The sequence below is a fragment of the Oryzias latipes genome, chromosome 9 (assembly GCF_053564925.1).
Source record: "Oryzias latipes strain Hd-rR chromosome 9, Olatipes_Hd-rR_3.1".
Classification (NCBI taxonomy): domain Eukaryota; kingdom Metazoa; phylum Chordata; class Actinopteri; order Beloniformes; family Adrianichthyidae; genus Oryzias; species Oryzias latipes.
The window spans coordinates 34,627,347-34,652,137 of record NC_136245.1 but is presented as its reverse complement, the minus strand read 5'-3'; the positions used below and the strand labels follow the sequence as shown (position 1 = coordinate 34,652,137).

Sequence of the window (24,791 nt, the reverse complement as noted above, 5' to 3'; positions counted from 1 at the left end):
CTTTCACACTGAGCCGTTTGGTCCACAGCAGTGGAGTTCGTCTACCTTTGATTCATTTTCCAGGTGTGAAAGCTCCCCTCTATCAAAGGAACTCTGTCCTCCTGCAAGGGAACTCTGGTGCAGTTTACCACAATGTGAGCACAGAGAAGTAGGCTAACAGCAGGAGGGTAGAGGATTTAGCAACACCGAGGATGTTTATAAAAAGCAGGAAATACAAGACATGCAAATAAGAGATGGGAAGTCGTGTTAGTAAAGTGTAGTAGTATAGTGTAGTAATCAGGATATAGCTGTCCAGACTTTCCAGTCTACGATCGTTGGAATCAGTTCTAAGATTTCTAGAAAGAAAAAGCTGGAAAAGTTTTTAATTCACCCACAAAAGCAAAAACATCAAAACCTGAGCCAACCTCAGGAAAAGTGTTTTCTTCAATATATTCAGCAGCTTTTGGGTCAAAGTGTGTCGTCAATTTAAATACAATCAAGTTTATGTCAAAAGCAAAAGAAAATTCATTTTGCTAACACACTTTTATTACAGCAGACGAGCTTTTAAAACCACAGATGCAGCAGGGATGTGGAATAAAGGACTTTTAGTTTACACTCAGGGTTTTCTCTAAAAAGGTTGGTTCCCAACTGCAAGCAAACGGTTTTTAATGCCACTGCTGGAAGTGGGTCAGGCTTCAGACTGAGAGGTGAATCGTCATGTAAAGCTGCAAAGACGCTTCGTTCCTGTGCTGCTTACCCACTGATGATGCCGTTTGGATATCCCAGATGCTCCGCGAAAGACTCCTGCAGGAAAGTAGAGTTCCTGTCAGAAGATTCAGCTCCCACATTAAAAAAGGCAGATTTGACCTTTAACTCAAACAGAAACCTCATCTAGAGGCTAGAGGGACAAAGGTACGGATGCAGACATCCAGAGGATGTAGTGGGATTTATGAATAGGCTGATGAAATCCTCCTCACTTCACCCTTTATCCGCTTTCTGAGACAGAGACGAACATTTAAGCTCAAACCTTCACAGAAAAACAAGTCCAGGATTATAGAATAAACACAAAGATCCATGTAGATTTATGTTCATTTGGCAAACTGATGGCGTTCTGTGCAGAAGACACGGCATGGAGTTTGACAAGGTCAACAGCCAATCAGGACGCAGAACACAACGCGCTGCTTCGTCTGGCGCAGAGAGACTGTGAAAGTCGGACCGCAGTGCAGCTAAAGTGACAGGTTATCCCACACGGCTCACAGGTTCAAGTCTGACTCAGACGGGTTTAAGGTCATCCAGAGAGAGAGATGTATGGACAGAGACCGACGTGTCGCCCATGTCATCCTGTGACGGCTGTGATGAGCTCAGAGGTCATCCGTGTGAAACTTTCCACATCCGATTCCATCAGGAGTGTTTGTGGAAACGTTCAGCAGATGTCGGTTTGACCCACCTCAATGTGCTGGAACATGTATGGATGGTTGCAGATCTTCTTCAGCTGCATGATGGTGTTCATCAGGGTCTTGGCGCCTCCCTTACCCTGAAGGCAGAGGTCATGACAGACGTTGTGTGCATGTCTGAAGGGCGGCGTGGAGTCCAGCTGATCCCGGCATCAGCCGTGACGCTCACCTTCTTGTCTTTCTCGGAGCCGTCGGTGAGGAGGATGCCCTTCTGCATGTGGCGGTACAGAACCTTCTGGATGGCCGACATGTCGCATTTGATGACATACTCCACCTGCAGCAGGAACACACGAGGCTTCAGGTGGATCTCACTGAAGGTGACTCTATGGAGAAACTTTTCTTATCGTCATTTCTGATCAGAAAACAGAAAAACACGACTGTAGCCGCGTTATCAGCTGATGGCGTCGACAGTTTACCGCCGGCGTTTATATGCACAAGGGAAGTAAGATGACTTATGGCCGTGTCAGAGATGTGCTTATCTCCATGAAAGAGGAGGGCATTTTATTTTGGAAAGCAGCAAAGCTCTGACCCCCCACCTCTGCTTTCAGAGCAGGCCTGAGCTGGCAGCTTCAATTACTCTGTGAGGCAGGAACAAAGGAGGAAGCAGTCAAGGTCGACAGGCGCACCGCTGTTCAGAGGGAGCCTGTACTCTGGAAGACGAGCTCGCACACAAACAAAACAACGACGATTAAAGTTTGAACCCGTTTCTGCTGCTCGCTGGGAAGTGAGTCAAACTGTGAGTCAAAACGAAAAGGGGTTTCAGTTCCATAATTCCATTCAAAAAACGAAGCTTTCCTAGAATGTAGACTCAGGATTTGATCAGAAACTGAGGAGAAATGAGGAGTTTTACCGCCTTTAAACATCTGGAATCCTATTTCCTCACCTCGATAAATGAAGGACCACTGCGTTCAAATGTCATGCTCTTGTATTTCTGTGAAATTAGCATGTTTACGTCGCTTTTATCCATGTAACTTATCAGACTTACTTTGAATGGACACGTCATCTAATTAGATTTGTTTGTAGTTTATTTTATTTATTTTTTTACTTTAATCACCTGACGTGACATGGAAGTATTTTGAACTGCGTCCGGCTCCACTCTGCTCTCCAGCTAAAACAGGAAGTCATCAGGAGGGTTTGTGTAGAAAACAAACATTCAACAGATATACATTAAACCCCTCCGTTATGCTCTACTGGGGGTTGCCATGGAAACGCGAGTGACAAGTCATAAATGATTGAGTGAGTGTGGAAAAGGCCGCAGACGTGTAAAATGTCTGAGTCATGACGAGGTTTAATCATCGTTCTGTCAAATTCCAGGAGTTGGAATAAAGGGAATGGTCAGAGCAACTATAATATAATCTATAGTGACGAGAACAGTCCGTTGATGAAACAGACGATCCTACCTTCTCTGGAAGCTGCGACTCCACCTCCTTCTTCAGCCTACGAAGCAGGAAGGGGCGGAGCACCTTATGCAGACGGCGAATGATCAGAATGGTCTCCTCCTCGTTCAGGTCCACCTGGAGAGTAGATGAAAAACAAATGTGGAAACGCATAGGAAATAACACAAACAGCTGATTTTCTGGAAGATTCGGGAAAAACAAAATATCAAAATGTGTAAAGCGGTTTTCCGGAGTAAACCAAGTTTTGACAGATGACGCTCACTGACATACATGAAAGTATAATTATTAAACGGAAGTGACTGAAATTCTGTTAAAAACATGCATTTGCTGTGTTTTCACTGCAGAATTAACTAAAGTCAAATCGATAAAATGTTCAAATGTTGGACCGAGTTTCCATTTTCAAATCTTTAGTCTTATGTTCTGCAGTTTATCAGGACCTGAACACAATAGAGAGAAAATAGACACACTTGATGTTTGTGTGTGCGTAACTCTGGATTTGCAGCTCATATAGTACATGTTGTGCATATTTGTGCAATTGATTATTGACACACTCAAATATCAACAATGTACAAATACGAAATACAATTTACGCGCAACTAGAAAAGAACAGCCCCTTCAAACTAACCGGGAATTCAAAAAACGGCTCCTAGGCGTACAAATCTACGCACCCATCGCATCAGACACGCCGACAAAAGCAGGGAGCCACCAGTGCTGGAGGCCTTCAGATGTGTGCCTAGATGATGTGTTCAAATGCTGCTAGAATGCTGGGTCATCAGAGTTTTCTGATCTGCTGTTTGAACTTAGATTGTGGAAAAGCCGTTTGAAAGTTTGAAGTTGGCGTCATTTCACCTTGTGTGTGTGTAAATTGTATTTCCTATTCGACTGTACATGTGAATACACAAGAGCAAGTACACACTGGTACACATCGATGGTATTGCATGTGGTACACACACAAATGTGCAGTGAGACTAGTGTGTCTCCATAGTGCATGAGGGGATAGTGATACTTGCTACTTGCGGTCATCACTGTGGTCTTTCATGCACACCCAGCAGCCAATCAGAATGGCGTATTCAGCCGGACCGTGGTGTAAGTGTTTTTAACAGACGTTTGAGAGTCACACCACCAGGAAAGGGGAGCGCTGACAGTACAAAAACTGGTCAAGGAAACGGATGAAGACGGTGTTTTCACCCTCTCTCCCGTCATGGCGAACGGAGCGTTGAACCACTGCTCGAAGGTGCTGCAGCTCTTGAAGATGGTGGGCAGCAGGAAGTTGAGCAGAGCCCACAGCTCGGGCAGCTTGTTCTGCAGCGGCGTGCCGGTGAGGAGGAGGCGGCGGGGGGCCACGTAGTGGGTGTTCAGCACCTGAGTCAGCTTACAGTGATGGTTCTTCATGCGGTGACCTTCATCCACGATCATGTACTTCCAACGGATCTGCAAAGGGAAAAAACGGTCGTTTCATCTAAAGGAAGGAATGTTTCACGTCCGTGTTTGGTTTTTGACCGTTTTGACACATTTATCCTTCAGACGTCAGTGCAGACTTTAGTTTTAGCGGTAAATGGAACCAGAAAAAACATCTTTTTGTGTTCACAGCATTACCATATAATTATAATAATAAATGGCTTAAACTATTACTGAGGATGGTTAAAGTGATTAAAGTGATAAATACTTCACTTCCCCCCAAAAAATGATTTTTTTCTAATGAAAAATAATCTGCACATCTTTTTAACTTTTGATACTTGATCTGCAAACACTATGAAGATTTCTGAAACAGTATTATGTCCATTTTTTCTGAAATAGTGTTATTTTTAATCATAGTCAGAATTTTTCTAATGAACATAAGTTGCATATATTTTAGATAACTGATCTGCATTTGCTTCTATGTTGATTTCTAAAATAGAGTTATGTCTATTTTAAGTCATTCATCTTTGTCATGTGATTTCTTGATACTTAAGGATTCTTAATGTATTCTTTGGTAAGGCATAGATGTCTGATAGACGTCATGAACCGGATAATGATAGTTAATGTAATCAAATGGTTACAGTGGAACAGGGTTGGATTCTAGAAGTTCACTTCCTTCCTCTCTCTTTAAGCAACATTTGATTGAACGTCTAATTATCCTACGTTTAATACGTCTTTGTATGAATGGACACCTGAATTTTATGCATTATTGTTGCTTTGATTGCTTGAAATAAACCACTTCAAATCAAATCAAATGTAACCCCTCCCTGTTTATGGTTAACCCTTCATTTTAAATTATGACCCCCCCCCCCCTTAAACACCTTTTATCCACTGCATTTTCTCAAGTTCTGGCTGTGGATCAAACATGTTTGTGCTGCAGCTCCAGAGCGGTTCCCCCTGCTGCTCATGTCTCTCCACATGACATCAGATTACATTAGAACTGTGTTTTCCCTCTAGCAGCACATCTCTGATGTGGATCTTTGTGAGAGCCCCCCAGCAGCCAACAGCTCCGTCCCGTCTGAGGGCCAATCCAAGCTCTTCTGAGAGAAAAGCTGCTTGTGATTTTCACGTCAAGGCCGTGTCTGACGGCCAGCACGTCGTGATCCCTGCGTGATAAACCCAACTCAAGTGTTTCTGCCGCTGTCATTCCTGGATGTGCAGATGTACATGGAGGGTTTTGAACGACGGGTCTTTATGCCAATTCGGTTTTGAGGTATCCAGAATTTTTGGAAACATAGTTTATACGACTCTGTCGATTCTTTTAAAAGTCTACTGAAGACATTTATTTAAAAATGCTTTTAGCTGACTGTTTTTTTGTTAATTCTATTCAAAGTTTATTTTCTTTCATTTAGTTTTACATTTAATTGATTGTTAATGTGTTTTTACTGTACTGTATGGTATTGTTTTATTGTTCAGCGCTTTGTGATTTTACCTGGGAAAGGCGCCATATAAATAAAACGTACTTACTAAAAAACATACTACATACAATTACTATGTAAATCTGTGTGACTTTTGCGAGATGCATGTGTTTCTTTCCACGTGTGTCTAACAGACTTTTCACGCATGAACCACCGATGTCTAACTTTTACATCGCGTATACGGCGCACACATCACGTCTAGATGACGTCATTGACGGACGTATTTTTACGCTTACGTGTTCTTTGCGTGGTGTATTTGTACATCTTCCGTGTTTTTAACCTGATTCATTCGTGACACTTCTGTGAAAATTACACTGAAACCTTTCCCCCCTTTTTTTCCACGTCTATTCACCTGTGACCAATTTACATCGGAGCAATATGCGCCAAACGTGCATGATGGCTGCGTGACATTCTTCAGATGAGTGACATCAAGGCTTCACTCATGTGAAGAATGATATGCTTCCATTTTGGGTCAGTAAACTGTAAAACCTGTTGACTGATATTTATTCAAACATCTCAAATCAAAGCGGTGGATTTAAAAGCCGCTGGACTTCCTGAAACTTTCAGAAAACTGAAACATCCCAAAGCTGTTGGTGTACAGAATATAACTTTGATCTCCTTCACCTTGGCCAGGATGTGCTTGTCCTTAATGATGTATTCATAGGTGGTCAGCAGGACGTTAAACTTCCCGCTGCGAAGCTGAGGAACGAGCCCCCGGCGCAGAGCGGGAGTTCCCTGGAATGAGGAGGGGGCTGGAGTCAGTGAAAAGCACGGCGTCAGAGCCTCGGCTGCAAAAATCTTTTTTTTACCTTGTAAGCAATTTTGACGACAGAAGGAGCCCATTTGTCGAGTTCATAGACCCAGTTTGACAAAGTCCTGGAACCAGAACCAACACAAATCATTAGACAGTGGGGAGGGGGGGGGGGGGGGGTCACCCGGGATTAAAAGCAGTTTCTGAAATGTGAAAAGGAAAGTTTAAGAATCTCTGCGTGAAAACGCAGAGAGAGCAGCGGCGTGATCAAAGAATCTGCAGACATGCTTTTATTCTGAAAGAGCATCCACCAGCATTCTAATCATCTGTGGAACAACACGGCCTGGAGCGTCAACGCTCCACAGCCAGCAGGAATCAGGAAGAAGCTCCAAACAAACCCAGAGCTCCTGTCAGTTCTTTGGTCAATTTGACTTAAAAGGGAGAGCTTTTAGGCGGGAAGCATCCTGACACATTTTTGTTCCCTTCTTGCGTGAGAAGAAGCGATTCTTTCATCTGAAAGCTGAAGGGCAGCTGCACCTTCGCCCACCTTAACGGAAAGCTCTCCTGACGTTTGCAGGAGACGACTCGAGAGGCTTCAAGGTGTTTGAAAATACGGAGGGGATTAATAGTGAAGAGGGAGAATCTCAAACGCCGTCACGCGAGTCAAACCTAAAGAAAATCACTTTTCAATGATGGTTTAACTGCAAAAACAAAGTCAAAAGATGCATTTTTTATCCAGCAAAATATTAGGAAAACAGTATTTCAAATCAGTTGGTATTTATAAAAAAATCTTGCTGATTTATTTAAAATTTACAATAAACATTTGTGTCATTTTTATCTGAAGATTTTTCTGTTCCTACATGTTTGAACCAGGCAGCAGTGGATGCAGTTTCTTTTACATTTGACCTCATTTGCAGAGAACAACGTTCTGAACCAACATTAGCATGAATCCAGTCCCTCCACAAAGCAGTTTCTAGAATCAGGTCGCAAGGAGACGCAGGCTGTGCTGCCATTGTGTCAAACAAACTGTGTACCCAGTTGTGTGCGGAACAGAAGCACAATTTACAGAGTTTTGCTTTGTTTCATCACAGTTTAACATTTGCTTTAGACTGAGGAGGAAATCTCCTCACAGTGATGTGAAACGGAACCGACAGCTATCAGTAACCTGTAAAGTTATGAATAAATCTGTTAACAGTGTCTTCACTTGTCTTATCAAAGTGGACAGAGGTGTGGACTTGTGTCTCATGATTAGAATCATGACTAGAGCCATGAAACTCGAGTCACATGAATCTGACTCAACTCTCATGACTCGAACTCGAGTCTCATGACTCAAGTCATGAATCTGATGACGTTAGACCTGACAACATCTTTAGACTTGCGACTCGACTTGAATTTTTACAGCAGGAACTCGTAACCTCACTTGGACTTGTGTGTTCTGACTAGAAAAGATTTACCGTTTTCCCCAACAGCCTAAAAAGTCAGTTACCATAGACCGCTGTTTGTGTATGTGTGTGTCAGTGTGTGCTGTTGGCACAACATCCAATCAAATAAGGTCCCCGTTAATTTTATCCAATCCCATCCAACCAATGAACGTCATCCGTCCAACAAGGCGCCAGTTTCTGTTCGTAAACAGGATTCCTGAGGTTCTTACATTCAGGAATAAAAATGATGACCTTTCAAACAAAAAAGGGTTTGCAGTTTGCAGAAAATCCGGTTCAAAGAAAACTGCATGTAGACTTAACAACGACCAACTTCGTCCGACACTTAAGGTTGAACTAAAAACTGTAAGTTTTAAAAGCTAGCTGCAGTCAAATCAAGGAGACTGTAAAGTCACTGCTAACTTTGCAAAAGCCGGGTTTTTGTTACAGATAGATCATTTGGCATTTTCTATGGATGACGTCAATGACGGTCAATTAGTCCTTTGTTTTTACAGTCTATGTTCCCATCATGCACCTCAGCTCCGTCTCTTATTTGACAAGATGTGTGTTAACATTCCTGCGTTGTGCCTGACAGCAAACGTGGAAATAAGATGCTTTTCATCTTTACAGTCAGACTCATCACCTTCATACAAATGACTGGCCTTCTCCACATCGTTTGTGTTCATTGTAAGTCTGGTGGTGTGTGTTTCTGTGTGTGACTATTGTGTATGTGGAAGTAAAAGACTGGAGTGAATCGACGGTAGAAAAACAGGCTTTAGGGCAACAGTTCTGGGCTCTGACTGGGTTCACATGTTGGACCAAAAGATTGATGAAAGGAGAATTACTGACGAAAGCGGAACGATGATGAGGTACGGGCCGTTGAGCCTTTTGTGCTCCATCAGGTAGGTGATGAGCGCGATGGTTTGGATGGTTTTACCGAGGCCCATCTCATCAGCCAGGATCCCGTTCAAGTTGTTATTGTAGAGAGAAACCATCCATTCCAGACCCTGGATCTAGAAAACGCAAAGGCAAAAAGAGGAGGCCGTCATTTGTCAAAAAAAAACAATAACCTTGATATTCAACTGGACACCAATTGGACCCATTGTGATCGACTGCAACCTGAACCCCTCAAAGAGTCATTTGGATCAGTCTCCCACTGAGAGGAAAGCACAGGGAGCCACAACAGTAGGGGTGTTAGACAATATGGTTTGGCCCATATATCCCAATTTTATTATTTTATTTATTTATTTAACCTTTATTTAACCAGGAAAGTCCCGTAGAGATTAAAACCTCTTTTCAATAGTTCATCTGAAGATACTTGTATTGATTCAAAATGTTGTCAGGATATTTATTTATTTTAATTATTTTTATTCTTTATGAGCGTGATGTTTCCTTTGATGTTTTGTCCATTTTCCACAACCTTGAATAGACTTTTCCGTCTTTCAAAACAAATTCACTTTGATGCAGACTCGTTTCTATTTTTTTTCTTTAAATTCAATAAACCCAATAAATTATGTTAATTTTATGGATGACAACTATTCCTTTTGAGGAAGCAGCTGTTAGTTTGTCTGGAATCATAAGCGGTGAGTCTAAGCCCCGCCCCCGCCACTCTACCTGTTTGTTGTTTTCCCCCGCGTGCAGCCCCCCCCTCCAGTGTGTTCTACAGACAGATCAACATATGGTCATCGTAGCAGCACGGTGACAGGATAGTGGGGGCGTCCTGACGCAAATTTAATCACCATTGACTGTCTTTCTAGAAAACTTTCCATCCCATAACAGACTCTGGTCGGCGTTCACAGCTGCAGACACGCCCCCTCTGCTCCTTCACGCTGCTTTCTTTCTCCTGGCCGCTCGCTCTACCTGACGGTGTTGAAGGCTCCACGACCATCTGAGAACGTGATGGTTATTTTACTGAACCACAGAGAGCCGCATGCGGCTCCGGAGCCGCCGGTTGCTGACCCCTGAACTAAAGCCTTAGTCACATTCACCCGTACGGGGGTTTGGGTTGGCTAATCAGAAAAGGATCTATTGATTTTTATAGATAGATGTATTTTGTATTATTTATTCCTATCTTTTAGCATTTGTTTACTCTAAATCCATTTGGTCTCCATGTCACTGCCTCTCATTACAATGATGTATTTGCAGAGAAAAGCATCACCTGAACTGCTCTTCTCTGCACATACATCAGCAAAATTACACTTGGATGAATCTTTATATCCGCCGGCTGTCAAGTCTTCTTTCACCGTCCGCGGATGCGTCTAAATTCACTCTAAACTGTACACATGTGTACACACAGACACACACACATAAAAACAACTTGTCTTGTTACACAGATTGATGATGAACCTACAGACTAGGGATCCAATTACAGAATAGCTGCAAAAGCTGCGACGTTTCAAAGCCGTATCTCATTTAAAGCCTGACACACAATAAATCAGAGCGATGCTCAGACAGCATCCTGATTGCAACCAAAGAAAAAGTGTGAGTTTCTGTTTCTCTCATTTTATCCATCAAAGCAATCTGCAGTTCAGACCAGATTACAGCGGGAACAGAAAGTGGTGGTAAACATCACGGGGGGCTCATCATAAAGTTTGATGGAAATGATCGAGTCTTTTAGCTGAGCCCAAACTCAGTCCCTGACTGTGAGAACCATAGAGAAACACACGTGTCCAGACGCAAACGTCCCCGTGAAGGCCTTTAATGGAGGTCAGTGTGTGACGTGTAAATGACAGGCGCCTTAAAGACTGTCGCCTGGAGCATTCCTGCAGGGCGAGCAGGAATGCAGAAACCTTTCTAAATGATTCTGTTCAGTCACAATGAAATCTTCAAACATGCTGCGTTCACACCGGATGCAAATGAGCGTTAATATCTACTGCAGGAGCTGCGTCTGAATGACGGCGGTACTTCCCTCTCTCTGTGACCCAGTTGGACGAGCTGCTGTATATCTCTATAAATATAATAAAAATATCATAAAACTCAGGAGGAGAAGGATTAGATTCTCCTCCGTATTGGTCTTGGACTCCACCCACCGATGACATCATCAATGCGTCACAGGCTGATTCTCTGTTGGGTGAAATTCTCTGTCAGAGTTCAGATATGTGAACTTTGGAAATATGGCGCCATGACCGCCTAAATCCTCAGCCACCTCAGTAACACGCCTGTTACATTGACTTCCCTTGAAACTGGACGCCTCCAACACGTGAAATACAAAAATACTGTAAAATATTCCAAACCATTTTGTGTAGAAGAAGCCAAACACCCTTAGAAAAGAAAGTAACTCCTGCTGCTGTTGAAACGATGAACGTGTCAAATGTCTTTAGCGGGAGCTGTCTGCCACATTCACACCACTAAAGTCCCACTCTGATCATCTTCTGATCCATCTCCAAAGGGGTCCTTTCATTATGATGATGTCGTTTTTAGCCAAAATCTGTGTCCTTTTCTAGGACATAGTTTCTGTAGAGCGGCTCTCGGCCAATGAGCATTCGGCTCTTTGCGTCTCATCATCTATTCTATATACTGTGCCTCATTTCATAGTTTTTTCACTCTTAAACCACACTCAAATCCATCAGAGGGTATTAAAAATAAATAATACTGAAAGTAATTTGTCAGTGTGTGTGTTTGGTGCTGCTCCCGACACATAAGTGACCGCCAATCATTTGCGCGGGTTACGCCCAATGCCGGAAAAAATAACTAAACATTGATGTGCGTGCAGACTGTTACCTTCATGGTCAAAATGGCTTAATTCAGAGTATAAAGATACGTTTCTGGAAGAACGGGAAGATTCTTACTTTTTTACTGAACTGAATCACGTCACTATGTTTATCATTATGAGCTTTTGGAAGCAGTAAAAATTTTTTATGCCAGAAAAGAACAAAACGTATCCCGGAGAAAATGAAAAACTCTTCCTGATCTGACACAAATTGTCTCCTTTATGAACAAGTTGAAGCTTTTCAAACATTCAAACGGCCATCATCCCACTTTCCTTCTTTGAGGAGCTCACAGCAGAAGCTGCAATCCAAACGAATAAAGCAGAACGTGACGCAGAAACGACCCCAGATCACTTTTCTCATGGATCCTTAATGCAGAGACTGACTGCCTGAGATCCCCGCTTGTCACTAATGAGGCAGCGAGCGAAGCGGAGATGATTGAGCTGAAATCTCTCTGAAAGAAGGTCCTAGTACGTTTACGAGAACAGAGAAACCCCCGTGTGTAAAAGAGCTGCTCTAAGCTGCTGTCGACGTTTTCCTCAATACAGTGGTGGACAAAATTGTTGGTAGCCCTCAGTTAAAGAAAGAAAGTCCACAATGTTCACTGAAATGACTTGAAATGTTCAAAAGTAACAATTAATTAAAATGTATTGAAAATTAAATAATTAAATCAGCCATTACTTATGAGTTGTTGATTAACAGAATTATTTAAAAAAACAAACTAATGAAATAGTGCTGGACAAAAATAATGGTCCCCATAACTTCATATTTTGTTGCACAACCTTTTGAGGCAATCACTGCAATGAAACGGTTTCTGTATTTGTCAATGAGCCTTCTGCACCTGTCCACAGGTATTCTGGCCCACTCCTCATGAGCAAACTGCTCCAGTTGTCTCAGGTTTGACGGGTGTCTTCTCCAAATGGCATGTTTCAGCTCCTTCCACTGATGTTCAAGGGGATTCAGATCTGGGTTCATAGAATCCACTTCAGAATAGTCCAACGCTTTTCTATCAGCCATTCTTGGGGGTTTTTGGCTGTGTGTTTTGGTTCGTTGTCCTGTTGGAAGACCCATGACCCAAGACTGAGACCAAGCTTTCTGACACTAGGCAGCACATTTCTACCCAGAATGCCTTGATTATCTGGAGATTTCATTTGACCTTCACAACTTCAAGACACCCTGTGGCAGATGCAGCAAAGCAGCCCCAAAACAGAACTGAGCCTCCTCCATGTTTCACAGTAGGGACAGTGTTCTTTTGGTTGGATGCTTCATTTTTGAGTCTACCAACATGGAGCTGATGTGCCTGACCAAAATGCTCCAGTTCTGTCTCATCTGTCCAAAGGACATTTTCCCAGAATGCATTTTTGCAAATTCCAGTCTGTCTTTTTTCTGATTTCCTTTCAACAGTGGTGTCCTCCTTGGTCTCCTCCCATGAAGTCCACTCTGGCTCAAACAACCACGAATGGTGCGATCTGACACTGATGTACCTTGATCTAGGAGTTCACCTTTAATGTCTTTGGAGGTTGTTCTGGGCTCTTTGGATACAGTTCCAACTATTCTTCTCCTCAATTTGTCATCAATGTTCCTCTTCCTCTTCGTCCAGGGAGGTTGGCTACTGTCCCGTGGGTCTTAAACTTCTGAATAACATGTTCCACTGTGGTCACAGGAACTTCAGGCTGCTTAGAGATGGTTTTATAGCCTTTACCTTTATGATGTTTGTCTATAATTTTGTTTCTAATGTCCTGGGACAATTCTCTCCTTGGCTTTCTGTTGTCCATGTTCAGTGTGGTTCAAACCTTCTCACCAAACAGAAACGTGACTATTTGTCTCCCTTTAAATAGGCAGACTGACTGATTATGGGTTTGAAAACAGCTAACATACCCGAGTTCATAATGACCCCCTGGACAATTAGTTCTCAGTCTTTTATGGAGGTACCATCATTTTTGTCCAGCCGTATTTCATCAGTTTTTTTTTTTTTTAATAATTATGTTAATCAACAACTCAAAAGTAATGGCTGATTTTAATTATTTAATTTTCAATACATTTTAATTTATTGTTAATTTTGAACATTTCAAGTCATTTCAGTGAACATTGTGGACTTTCTTTCTTTAACTGAGGGCTACCAACAATTTTGTCCACCACTGTATATGTCTGCCAGTCCCTATTTATTACCTTGAAACACGTGAAATCAAGGCATCGGTCTGTTCCGACCGACACTCGCGTAAAGGAACTGATCAGAGAGGCTACAACTGGCCTGGGGGCTAGCCCCGCCTTCAGCCCCTAAGACTCATGGGAAGCGGGGAATATAGGGTGTAAAACCATGAGTGAGGGGGCTGTGAGCAGAAGTGACATGCATGCTGTTTGACTGTTTAAGTTTGTTCAGTTAAACATGTTCTGAACACGGACCAGAGGAACGTGAATAGCTCTTTATGCAGCTAGTTAATAGGTAGTTTAGCGCTTTTTTTGCATGCCACATTGAGGTATGATATGACTCATTGCAATGCATTATTATTTCATCACTTATTAGCTTTTCATACAAAGAGTCAATCATTAATTTTAAATTAAAAAAAAGTTATAAAAGCAAATTTTTTACTGAAGGTTAAAATTAATGTATGCTACAAATCTGAAATGTAATGTATTTAATGTGTTTATTGTGAATATAAATTATTCAGACACCAGAAGGATGCCCTGTCCAGATGTTTGTGTATTTATTGGTGTAATGGTCATTGAAAGAGGAATGTTGATAAGTTATAAAGAATTACCAGTTAAATACTGTTGGATGAATAGTGAAATATTCCATTTTTATCATCATAAATCTGACTTCAGAGGAGTCGGTGCCTCACCAGCATCAACCTCACCGCACCTCACTGAGTAGTAGTGTGTGTCAGGGGGAGGCAGAGAAAAGAGTGAGATAGAGAGAAAAAGATTATGTGTGTGTGTGTGTGTGTGTGTGAGGTGCCTATGCGTGTGTGTGTGTGTGGGGGGGGGGGGGGGGGTATCTGACCTCCAGGGTTAACTGTGTTAACTAAGCTGCATTTGATGTATTGATGGTGAACACTTTCCTTGAAATAAACACAAGTGCAATACTTGCTGTTGTGTTGTAGGGAGAGGAGTGTGTTATGGAAAATAATACGGCTTTAATTGTGTGTTTGTGTGTGCGTCTTGGCAGGTCAGTGTGTGGTGTGGCTCTTTGACTCTCACAGTGAAAAACTTCGGCTCTTGGTCTAAAACTTGTTCACCCCCCATGCTGTAGAGCGTCAAAAGTTCATTAGAATTTCACCACTGGGTTGTGGGCGGAACATTTGGTGGGGAGCAATCCCACCACCCATAGCTGAGAGCTCTCTGTTTACATGCTCCCCCTCTAGCTTACAGCCCCTCACAACCCGCTAACATCAGCGGTGCATCAAAAATGGCAGCAATATCAGATCTATCCAGTCGTACAGTTTGGAGCCAGATTCCAGCTCAGACCAGGAAATCAAAGACGTTCATGCATCTGTTGGTCTGCAGGAGGATGATCAAAAAGGGGCGGAGCCAGAGTATTTTCTGTCACAAATAGGATCTTTTTCAAACTGCATTTTTTCCTCTGCTCCTCACTCAGAATGTTGTGAACAAAGACAAGCTCAGAAAAGTAATCGTGAGTTTAATTTTCCTTATAAGCGTCCTCCATCATCAGGAAAACGCTACAAGAACACGTTTACATGGGCCTGGATCTTTAGGGAAAGCTGGAAGTGCGTCTGTGTTCAGAGGATCATCACAGACCACAGCTCACTACACTCAGCATGAAACTCCAGCATCCATTCATTCCCACTGGTTGTTTTTCTGTTTCTGTAAAAGCTGTAGCAGGTTTTTGGGATGACGGACAGGCGGGACTGTGGGATGTTGGATACCTGATAATGTTTGAGCATGCCGTTGATCAGCAGCGTGGACTGCTTATCCACCTTCTCTATGACGGCGTGCGCCACGCCGTAGTAGGACTGCAGGCTGGTCTGGTCCGTAGGAACGCTGTATTCATCGTCCACGTCTTGTTTGGCCGACCTGAGAGCAGGGGGACCACAGATTAAATGTGGAGCTGCGCTGACCCTGCATGAACTAAACGTCTTGTAATGATCCTGGATGGGACTGGTGCCGGCAGCTCAGCTGGAGGACAGCCGGAGCTCCTCACCCCCCCACAGGGGAAGCTACATTCAATAATTTCCTGTCGTCACAAATATGTTAAAGCAAGATGGAAAAATGGGAGATGTTTAATTATTGCTCAGCGATGTAGCTAAAACCATGAAAAGATGTGAACATATCTTTTGTTTAGTATTTCTCAATGAAATTTTTGCAGAGTGTGTGTGAGACGGTGGAATGAGAGATGCAGTACTCGATGATGTGCTTGGCAGCCTTCACTGTCACTTCGTCTCCGTTGGGATCGATTATTTTCTTCTCCTCCATTTCTCCTTTTGTCATCTCGTCTTCTTCCTTAAAAGGAGATGTTGATAAACGCAAAGAGAGACCGTCACATCAGTTCTGACGAAGCAGAGGGCGCACCGCTACAGCCCCCTGGTGGAGAGCTGTGGTTAGGCCAGCTGTTCAGAATGGGGGTGAAGATCATTCTAAAAGCAGAATCACCCACCTCCTCTTCAAACTCGGAGCCGCTCTCCTCGCTGTCTGACCGCGGAGCAACTTCATACCTGACAGAGAGGAGGTTATTCATGAAATCCGATGAGGATTCGCCTTCAGGAGTGTGAACGCATCAATCCAGGACTTTGAATGCTGCCTGACAGGAGGGACGTCCAAAAGAGACGTTTTTTTGGACACATAAATAAAACCCCTCCTATGTAACCCTTGATGACAGAAATTCACACAGCCTCTTTAAAGAACGGATCAGCACCATGTTTCTCTGTCCAGAACTGCACACAGAGCTAATAACAAAAACCCGTCTAGTCCGCCGATGTTCGCTCATCTGGCCGCCTGTCGGCTCGAAACACACAGTTTAAAGTTTGACAGTACAAATTGTAAACTTGAAAGCAAATCTGTCTGAAATTGTAAATTTGACACAAATTTATTTTAAATTTGAAGTAATACGGAAGAGCTGAATAAAAATAATATTTATTTGTAACAGCTGCTGTTTTATTTGTTTTTCATTTCTCTCTCTCTTCACTTTGTCTCGATTCATCAAATCAACCCAGACTTCTTGTTTTCAGGATGGTCTGATGTTTTTTGTGGGGGCGGGGCTTTAAGGCTACCAGTTCGTGATTGACATCAGGCCTTCCTCCTCTGGTTTGGGAGTCTTATCGCCACTGTTATATAAAGGATTTTTTAAATATTTCTTTCAAATTCACTATCTGGGTTTTTGAGTCTAAAACTGTTTTCAACATTTGTTTTATTTTTTTATTTATATTCTGGCTTTTCATTCACCAGTTTCGCCATCTGGAACCACCAAAAAATGGAGACGTCTCATTGGCTGAGCTTTGCACCCCGTCTTTCATTAAAGGCAGATTTTTGTTATGACTCGTATCTTCATCATTTCACTGATGTCTAACAGAAAATGATGTTTTAATCTCCTGTTTTAGTTCATGTGGAGCTCATTTTAGTGTCGTTGTGACTCTAAAAGGAGATTGTTCTAAACATTATTTTAAGTCTTTGTCAGTTTTTTCTCTGTAGATGAAGAAAAAGTTTGTTTTAAAGAAGCATTTAAGCTTTGTGACCGGAACTACTTTTTTAGGTGATATCACTGTGGATTATCATTTTTTAATGCAAACACAGCAGCCAATCAGAATCGAGAATTTATCCAGACGATGGTATAAGACAAAGAGCTTCAGGTCAAAAGTAAGATCAAATGCAGGAAAATGGCGTTCCCTTTGCTTTATAACGGTTCACCTTTTGCAGTCTCGTGGATTTTTTTTTTTTACAGTTTTTACATGTTTTTTTTTACAGTGCAGTGTTTCCATTGGCTAGTGTTAATTAGTCTCCTGTACAGACTTTTTCACTTTTCCAAATCTACATAAATCTTCAATTTTGATCAGATCTCTGTTTTCATTCTAATACCGGCCGTTTGACAGTTTAAACAAGAGAGAAAAGTATGAAAATGTTCATGTCTGTCTGAAAAAAGTGTAATGATAAGTTCAACAGCCTTAAAACATCTAGAATTATTGTAAAAATAAAAACGAATCCATCCGACGGTGGGTTATGTATAGAATGTAACTCCCACGATAAACGAGGGAACACTGAACCGTGAAGGTTTCCTATCCAGGAGAAATCCTGCGGCTGACAGATTCAAACTGTGCGAGTGCGGTTAAACAAAGACAAAATGTTTTTCCTTTGACTGAAGGAGCCGTGTTTTTAACAGAAACCCGCCAGCAGAACCCCCCTGAATCTTCTCTGCAGGGGGCGGGTGGGATTTTGGATCATTACAGCTGCAGTGGTGGAGCGTCTCACCCAGGGTTCATCTCCAGCCAAGCCTCCAGCTGGCTGGACTTGGGGGCGTCGGTTCCCTGTAGGACCTTCCCGGTCTCGGTCTGAATCACTTTGACAGGAAGCTCGCTCATTTGGCTGCTCTCATCAATGGGCTGCAAGACAAGAAAAGGAGGTAAAAAAGAGGAGCCTTCATCTCCAAAGCCCTCCTCCTCCTCTGGTTTTCCCCAACCCCACATTTTAACGCCTGAATCTTAGATCACAGGGAGGCACTGGTCTTCCTAAAAGGTGCCATCATGGCCTCCTCTGGGGCTGAGACGCCGTCTGGAAGGAGAAACGCTGCTTTCCTGACGCTATTTTCAACCCCCCCATGCAGAAAAGAAGCATTAGCAGCACACCTCTCCATCCAGTCCAAAGGCGCTGGTGCCTTCACCGTCTCCGTCCACCTTCTGCACAGACCACACAGACATCAGCAGTTTGATCACATCAAAGATTCACCTTTTTAAGAGCAAGCAAACAAACTTTGATTTAAAAATATGAACGACTGAAAGCTGAGCTTCATAGAAACCAGAGAGCGCGTTGGGGGTTTCCTGACAAAACTAGAGGAAATATATCCAGATGATGTTTTGCTTTTAGTACTGAAAGTCGGGGGCTCTGCTGCAACAAGCGGGGAAAGAATTCAAAGATCTGAACACCAGCAGGGCGTCCACCTGCAACAGAAACATACAGTGAGGGACCAACGTGAGCCTCTTCGTCATACCTTCTTTCTCTTCTTCTTCCTCTTCTTCTCCTTGGCAGCCTGAGCAGCCTTATGCTCGTAAACCAGAGCAGTGAGGTTGGCCACATATTCATCCGTCTGCTGCAGCAGGTAGGCCAGACGCTTGTCTTTCTTCTGATCAATCAGTTTTCTGTACCCCTCCTCATCCTCAGCCTGGAAGAGACAGCAACAGAAGGTCAGAACGGTATCAGGCTGAACCCTCATGAGAAACTCTTTTCGTAATTGTCTTCTATTCCTCTCTTCCTTGTTTGTTTCATGGCTTCTCCTCAGTGGAACAGTTACAGAGCAATAATCTTTGCTTTTCCAGCCTCATTTCCATCACAGACTGAACTTCACGCTGAATGAAAGCTTTCCACAGTGGGCGTGTCTCTTCCAACAGAACATCGCTTTGATCATGGATTCTTTCAAACAAAGATGGCCGCCATGCAAACAAGGTTTCCGTTTCTGACATGGACTGAAGTCCACATGACTCCTCACCATCAGCCTCCTCATCCTCTCCTTCTCGATCCTCTCCGTCTCCTTCTTCTGCTCCCGCTCCGTGTTAGTGTGCCACGTGGCAACGGATCTGGTGATTTTCTGGATTTTGCCGGAAACCGAGCGGTGATACTCTTTGAAGTCCTTGGCATGCTGCAGAATGCTGTTGAGGTATTCCTGAAAGAACACAAAGCGCATCATGAAGGTGACAAACCCAGGAGCTCGTGGCGGCCACGGGCCGGTGCACGCCAGCGTCGATCACCTGGTGTTTCTGCCTGCGCTTCTTCTCCTGCTCCAGCTTCTGCTGCTTCTCCAGCTTCTCCGTCATGCGGGCCTCCCTCAGAGTCTGCCGCTTGCTGCGTCGGTAAGCTTTCGAGTTGAGCGCCGTCTCCAGGGTGGTGTCCCGCCTCATGCACGCCACCACGTCCTGCCTCAGCTTCAGCAAAGCACACCTCAAGTTAAGACTGACTTCAGAATTCTGATTCTACAAGACTTCTTTACCCTGTTTCAGCATCAGCCTGTTTCATAGTTACACTGTTTCAGCGTCAGCCTGTTTCATAGTAACACTGTTTCAGTGTCAGCCTGCTTTAGCGTCAGCGTGTTTCATAGTTAGACTGTTTCAGCATCAGCCTGTTTCATAGTTACACTGTTTCAGCGTCCGCCTGTTTCATAGTAACACTGTTTCAGCGTCAGCCTGTTTCATAGTTTCACTGTTTCAGCGTCAGCCTGTTTCATAGTAACACTGTTTCAGTGTCAGCCTGCTTTAGCGTCAGCGTGTTTCATAGTTAGACTGTTTCAGCATCAGCCTGTTTCATAGTTACACTGTTTCAGCGTCCGCCTGTTTCATAGTAACACTGTTTCAGCGTCAGCCTGTTTTATAGTAACACTGTTTCAGCATCAGCCTGTTTCATAGTTAAACTGTTTCAGCGTCAGCCTGTTTCATAGTAACATTGTTTCAGCGTAAGCCTGTTTCATAGTTACACTGTTTCGGCGTCAGCTTGTTTCATTGTTACACTGTTTCAGTGTCAGCCTGTTTCATAGTAACACTGTTTCAGCGTCATCCTGTTTCATTGTTACACTGTTTCAGCGTCAGCCTGTTTAATAGTTAGACTGATTCAGCATCAGCCTGTTTCATAGTTACACTGTTTCGGCGTCAGCTTGTTTCATTGTTACACTGTTTCAGTGTCAGCCTGTTTCATAGTTACACTCTTTCAGCGTCAGCCTGTTTCATAGTAACACTGTTTCAGCGTCAGCCTGTTTCATTGTTACACTGTTTCAGCGTCAGCCTGTTTCATATTTAAACTGATTCAGCATCAGCCGGTTTCATAGTTACACTGTTTCAGCGTCAGCCTGTTTCATAGTTTCACTGTTTCAGCGTCAGACTGTTTCATAGCTAAACTGTTTCAGCGTCAGCCTGTTTCATAGTAACACTGTTTCAGCGTCAGCCAGTTTCATAGTTTCACTGTTTCAGCGTCAGCCTGTTTCATAGTTACACTGATTCAGCGTCAGCCTGTTTCATTTTTACACTGTTTCAGCGTCAGCCTGTTTAATAGTTAGACTGTTTCAGCATCAGCCTGTTTCATAGTTTCACTGTTTCAGTGTCAGCCTGTTTCATAGTTTCACTGTTTCAGCGTCAGCCTGTTTAGTTACACTGTTTCAGCGTCAGCCTGTTTCATAGTTACACTGTTTCAGCGTCAGCTTGTTTCATAGTAACATTGTTTCAACGTCCACCTGTTTCATAGTTACACAGTTTCAGCGTCAGCCTGTTTCATAGTTTCACTGTTTTAGCGTCAGCCTGTTTCATAGTTTCACTGTTTCAGCGTCAGCCAGTTTCATAGTTTCACTGTTTCAGCGTCAGCCTGTTTCATAGTAACACTGTTTCAGCGTCAGCCTGTTTCATTGTTACACTGTTTCAGCGTCAGCCTGTTTCATAGTTAGACTGTTTCAGCATCAGCCTGTTTAGTTACACTGTTTCAGCATCAGCCTGTTTCATAGTTAAACTGTTTCAGCGTCTGTTTCATAGTAACATTGTTTCAGCGTAAGCCTGTTTCATAGTTACACTGTTTCGGCGTCAGCTTGTTTCATTGTTACACTGTTTCAGTGTCAGCCTGTTTCATAGTAACACTGTTTCAGCGTCAGCCTGTTTCATTGTTACACTGTTTCAGCGTCAGCCTGTTTAATAGTTAGACTGATTCAGCATCAGCCTGTTTCATAGTTACACTGTTTCGGCGTCAGCTTGTTTCATTGTTACACTGTTTCAGTGTCAGCCTGTTTCATAGTTACACTCTTTCAGCGTCAGCCTGTTTCATAGTAACACTGTTTCAGCGTCAGCCTGTTTCATTGTTACACTGTTTCAGCGTCAGCCTGTTTCATATTTAAACTGATTCAGCATCAGCCGGTTTCATAGTTACACTGTTTCAGCGTCAGCCTGTTTCATAGTTTCACTGTTTCAGCGTCAGACTGTTTCATAGCTAAACTGTTTCAGCGTCAGCCTGTTTCATAGTAACACTGTTTCAGCGTCAGCCAGTTTCATAGTTTCACTGTTTCAGCGTCAGCCTGTTTCATAGTTACACTGATTCAGCGTCAGCCTGTTTCATTTTTACACTGTTTCAGCGTCAGCCTGTTTATTAGTTAGACTGTTTCAGCATCAGCCTGTTTCATAGTTTCACTGTTTCAGTGTCAGCCTGTTTCATAGTTTCACTGTTTCAGCGTCAGCCTGTTTAGTTACACTGTTTCAGCGTCAGCCTGTTTCATAGTTACACTGTTTCAGCGTCAGCTTGTTTCATAGTAACATTGTTTCAACGTCCACCTGTTTCATAGTTACACAGTTTCAGCGTCAGCCTGTTTCATAGTTTCACTGTTTTAGCGTCAGCCTGTTTCATGGTTACACTGTTTCAGCGTCAGCCAGTTTCATAGTTTCACTGTTTCAGCGTCAGCCAGTTTCATAGTTTCACTGTTTCAGCGTCAGCCTGTTTCATAGTAACACTGTTTCAGCGTCAGCCTGTTTCATTGTTACACTGTTTCAGCGTCAGCCTGTTTCATAGTTAGACTGTTTCAGCATCAGCCTGTTTCATAGTTTCACTGTTTCAGCGTCAGCCTGTTTCATTGTTTCACTGTTTCAGCGTCAGCCTGTTTAGTTACACTGTTTCAGCGTCAACCTGTTTCATAGTTGCACTGTTTCAGCGTCAGCTTGTTTCATAGTTTCACTGTTTCAGCGTCAGCCTGCTTCATAGTTTCCCTGTTTCAGCGTCAGCCGGTTTCAGCGTCAGTCTGCTTTAGCGTCAGCGTGTTTCAGTTACACTGATTCAGCGTCATCCTGTTTCAGCGTCAGCCGGCTTTAGCGTCAGCGTGTTTCATAGTTAGACTGTTTCAGCATCAGCCTGTTTCATAGTTACACTGTTTCAGCGTCCGCCTGTTTCATAGTAACACTGTTTCAGCGTCAGCCTGTTTTATAGTAACACTGTTTCAGCATCAGCCTGTTTCATAGTTAAACTGTTTCAGCGTCAGCCTGTTTCATAGTAACATTGTTTCAGCGTAAGCCTGTTTCATAGTTACAATGTTTCGACGTCAGCTTGTTTCATTGTTACACTGTTTCAGTGTCAGCCTGTTTCATAGTTACACTGTTTCAGCGTCAGCCTGTTTCATAGTAACACTGTTTCAGCATCAGCCTGTTTCATAGTTACACCATTTCATCATCAGCCTGTTTCATAGTTTCACTGTTTCAGCGTCAGCCTGTTTCATAGTAACACTGTTTCAGGGTCAGCCTGTTTCAGCGTCAGCCTGGTTTAGCGTCAGCGTGTTTCATAGTTACACTGTTTCAGCGTCAGCCTGTTTTATAGTTTCACTGTTTCAGCGTCAGCCTGTTTCATAGTTTCACTGTTTCAGCGTCAGCCTGTTTCATAGTTACACTGTTTTAGCGTCAGCCTGTTTCATAGTTTCACTGTTTCAGCGTCAGCCTGTTTCATAGTAACACTGTTTCAGCGTCAGCCTGCTTTAGCGTCAGCGTGTTTCATAGTTAGACTGTTTCAGCATCAGCCTGTTTCATAGTTACACTGTTTCAGCGTCCGCCTGTTTCATAGTAACACTGTTTCAGCGTCAGCCTGTTTTATAGTAACACTGTTTCAGCATCAGCCTGTTTCATAGTTAAACTGTTTCAGAGTCAGCCAGTTTCATAGTTTCACTGTTTCAGCGTCAGCCTGTTTCATAGTTACACTGTTTTAACGTCCGCCTGTTTCATAGTTTCACTGTTTCAGCGACAGCCTGTTTCATAGTAACACTGTTTCAGTGTCAGCCTGCTTTAGCGTCAGCGTGTTTCATAGTTAGACTGTTTCAGCATCAGCCTGTTTCATAGTTACACTGTTTCAGCGTCCGCCTGTTTCATAGTAACACTGTTTCAGCGTCAGCCTGTTTTATAGTAACACTGTTTCAGCATCAGCCTGTTTCATAGTTAAACTGTTTCAGCGTCAGCCTGTTTCATAGTAACATTGTTTCAGCGTAAGCCTGTTTCATAGTTACACTGTTTCGGCGTCAGCTTGTTTCATTGTTACACTGTTTCAGTGTCAGCCTGTTTCATAGTAACACTGTTTCAGCGTCATCCTGTTTCATTGTTACACTGTTTCAGCGTCAGCCTGTTTAATAGTTAGACTGATTCAGCAACAGCCTGTTTCATAGTTACACTGTTTCGGCGTCAGCTTGTTTCATTGTTACACTGTTTCAGTGTCAGCCTGTTTCATAGTTACACTCTTTCAGCGTCAGCCTGTTTCATAGTAACACTGTTTCAGCGTCAGCCTGTTTCATTGTTACACTGTTTCAGCGTCAGCCTGTTTCATATTTAAACTGATTCAGCATCAGCCGGTTTCATAGTTACACTGTTTCAGCGTCAGCCTGTTTCATAGTTTCACTGTTTCAGCGTCAGACTGTTTCATAGCTAAACTGTTTCAGCGTCAGCCTGTTTCATAGTAACACTGTTTCAGCGTCAGCCAGTTTCATAGTTTCACTGTTTCAGCGTCAGCCTGTTTCATAGTTACACTGATTCAGCGTCAGCCTGTTTCATTTTTACACTGTTTCAGCGTCAGCCTGTTTAATAGTTAGACTGTTTCAGCATCAGCCTGTTTCATAGTTTCACTGTTTCAGTGTCAGCCTGTTTCATAGTTTCACTGTTTCAGCGTCAGCCTGTTTAGTTACACTGTTTCAGCGTCAGCCTGTTTCATAGTTACACTGTTTCAGCGTCAGCTTGTTTCATAGTAACATTGTTTCAACGTCCACCTGTTTCATAGTTACACAGTTTCAGCGTCAGCCTGTTTCATAGTTTCACTGTTTTAGCGTCAGCCTGTTTCATAGTTACACTGTTTCAGCGTCAGCCTGTTTCATTGTTACACTGTTTCAGCGTCAGCCTGTTTCATAGTTAGACTGTTTCAGCATCAGCCTGTTTCATAGTTTCACTGTTTCAGCGTCAGCCTGTTTCATTGTTTCACTGTTTCAGCGTCAGCCTGTTTAGTTACACTGTTTCAGCGTCAACCTGTTTCATAGTTGCACTGTTTCAGCGTCAGCTTGTTTCATAGTTT

General features: G+C 43.0%; 1 protein-coding gene across 4 annotated transcripts in view; it reads right to left on the bottom strand.

Moving 5' to 3' along the window:
- The window catches only part of smarca2 (SWI/SNF related BAF chromatin remodeling complex subunit ATPase 2), a 58,299-nt gene that overhangs the window by 20,592 nt on the left and 12,916 nt on the right, over nt 1-24,791 (bottom strand). For 3 of the 4 annotated variants that reach the window (XR_013658234.1, XM_023958129.2, XM_078953396.1), the window contains exons 8-23: nt 19,490-19,663; nt 19,231-19,404; nt 18,736-18,906; nt 18,374-18,424; nt 18,000-18,130; nt 16,195-16,252; nt 15,943-16,040; nt 15,467-15,614; nt 8,725-8,888; nt 6,516-6,582; nt 6,331-6,441; nt 4,019-4,261; nt 2,834-2,947; nt 1,603-1,707; nt 1,427-1,513; nt 737-783 (exon numbers count right to left, since the gene is read on the bottom strand). Coding sequence is in view for 3 of the 4 variants with exons in the window: in XM_023958129.2 (XP_023813897.1) it covers nt 737-783; nt 1,427-1,513; nt 1,603-1,707; nt 2,834-2,947; nt 4,019-4,261; nt 6,331-6,441; nt 6,516-6,582; nt 8,725-8,888; nt 15,467-15,614; nt 15,943-16,040; nt 16,195-16,252; nt 18,000-18,130; nt 18,374-18,424; nt 18,736-18,906; nt 19,231-19,404; nt 19,490-19,663 (1,943 nt within the window). In the remaining variant the exon portion in view is untranslated. The remainder of the gene's footprint in view (nt 1-736; nt 784-1,426; nt 1,514-1,602; nt 1,708-2,833; nt 2,948-4,018; nt 4,262-6,330; nt 6,442-6,515; nt 6,583-8,724; nt 8,889-15,466; nt 15,615-15,942; nt 16,041-16,194; nt 16,253-17,999; nt 18,131-18,373; nt 18,425-18,735; nt 18,907-19,230; nt 19,405-19,489; nt 19,664-24,791) is intronic. The other variant, XM_078953397.1, reaches the window with a different exon arrangement.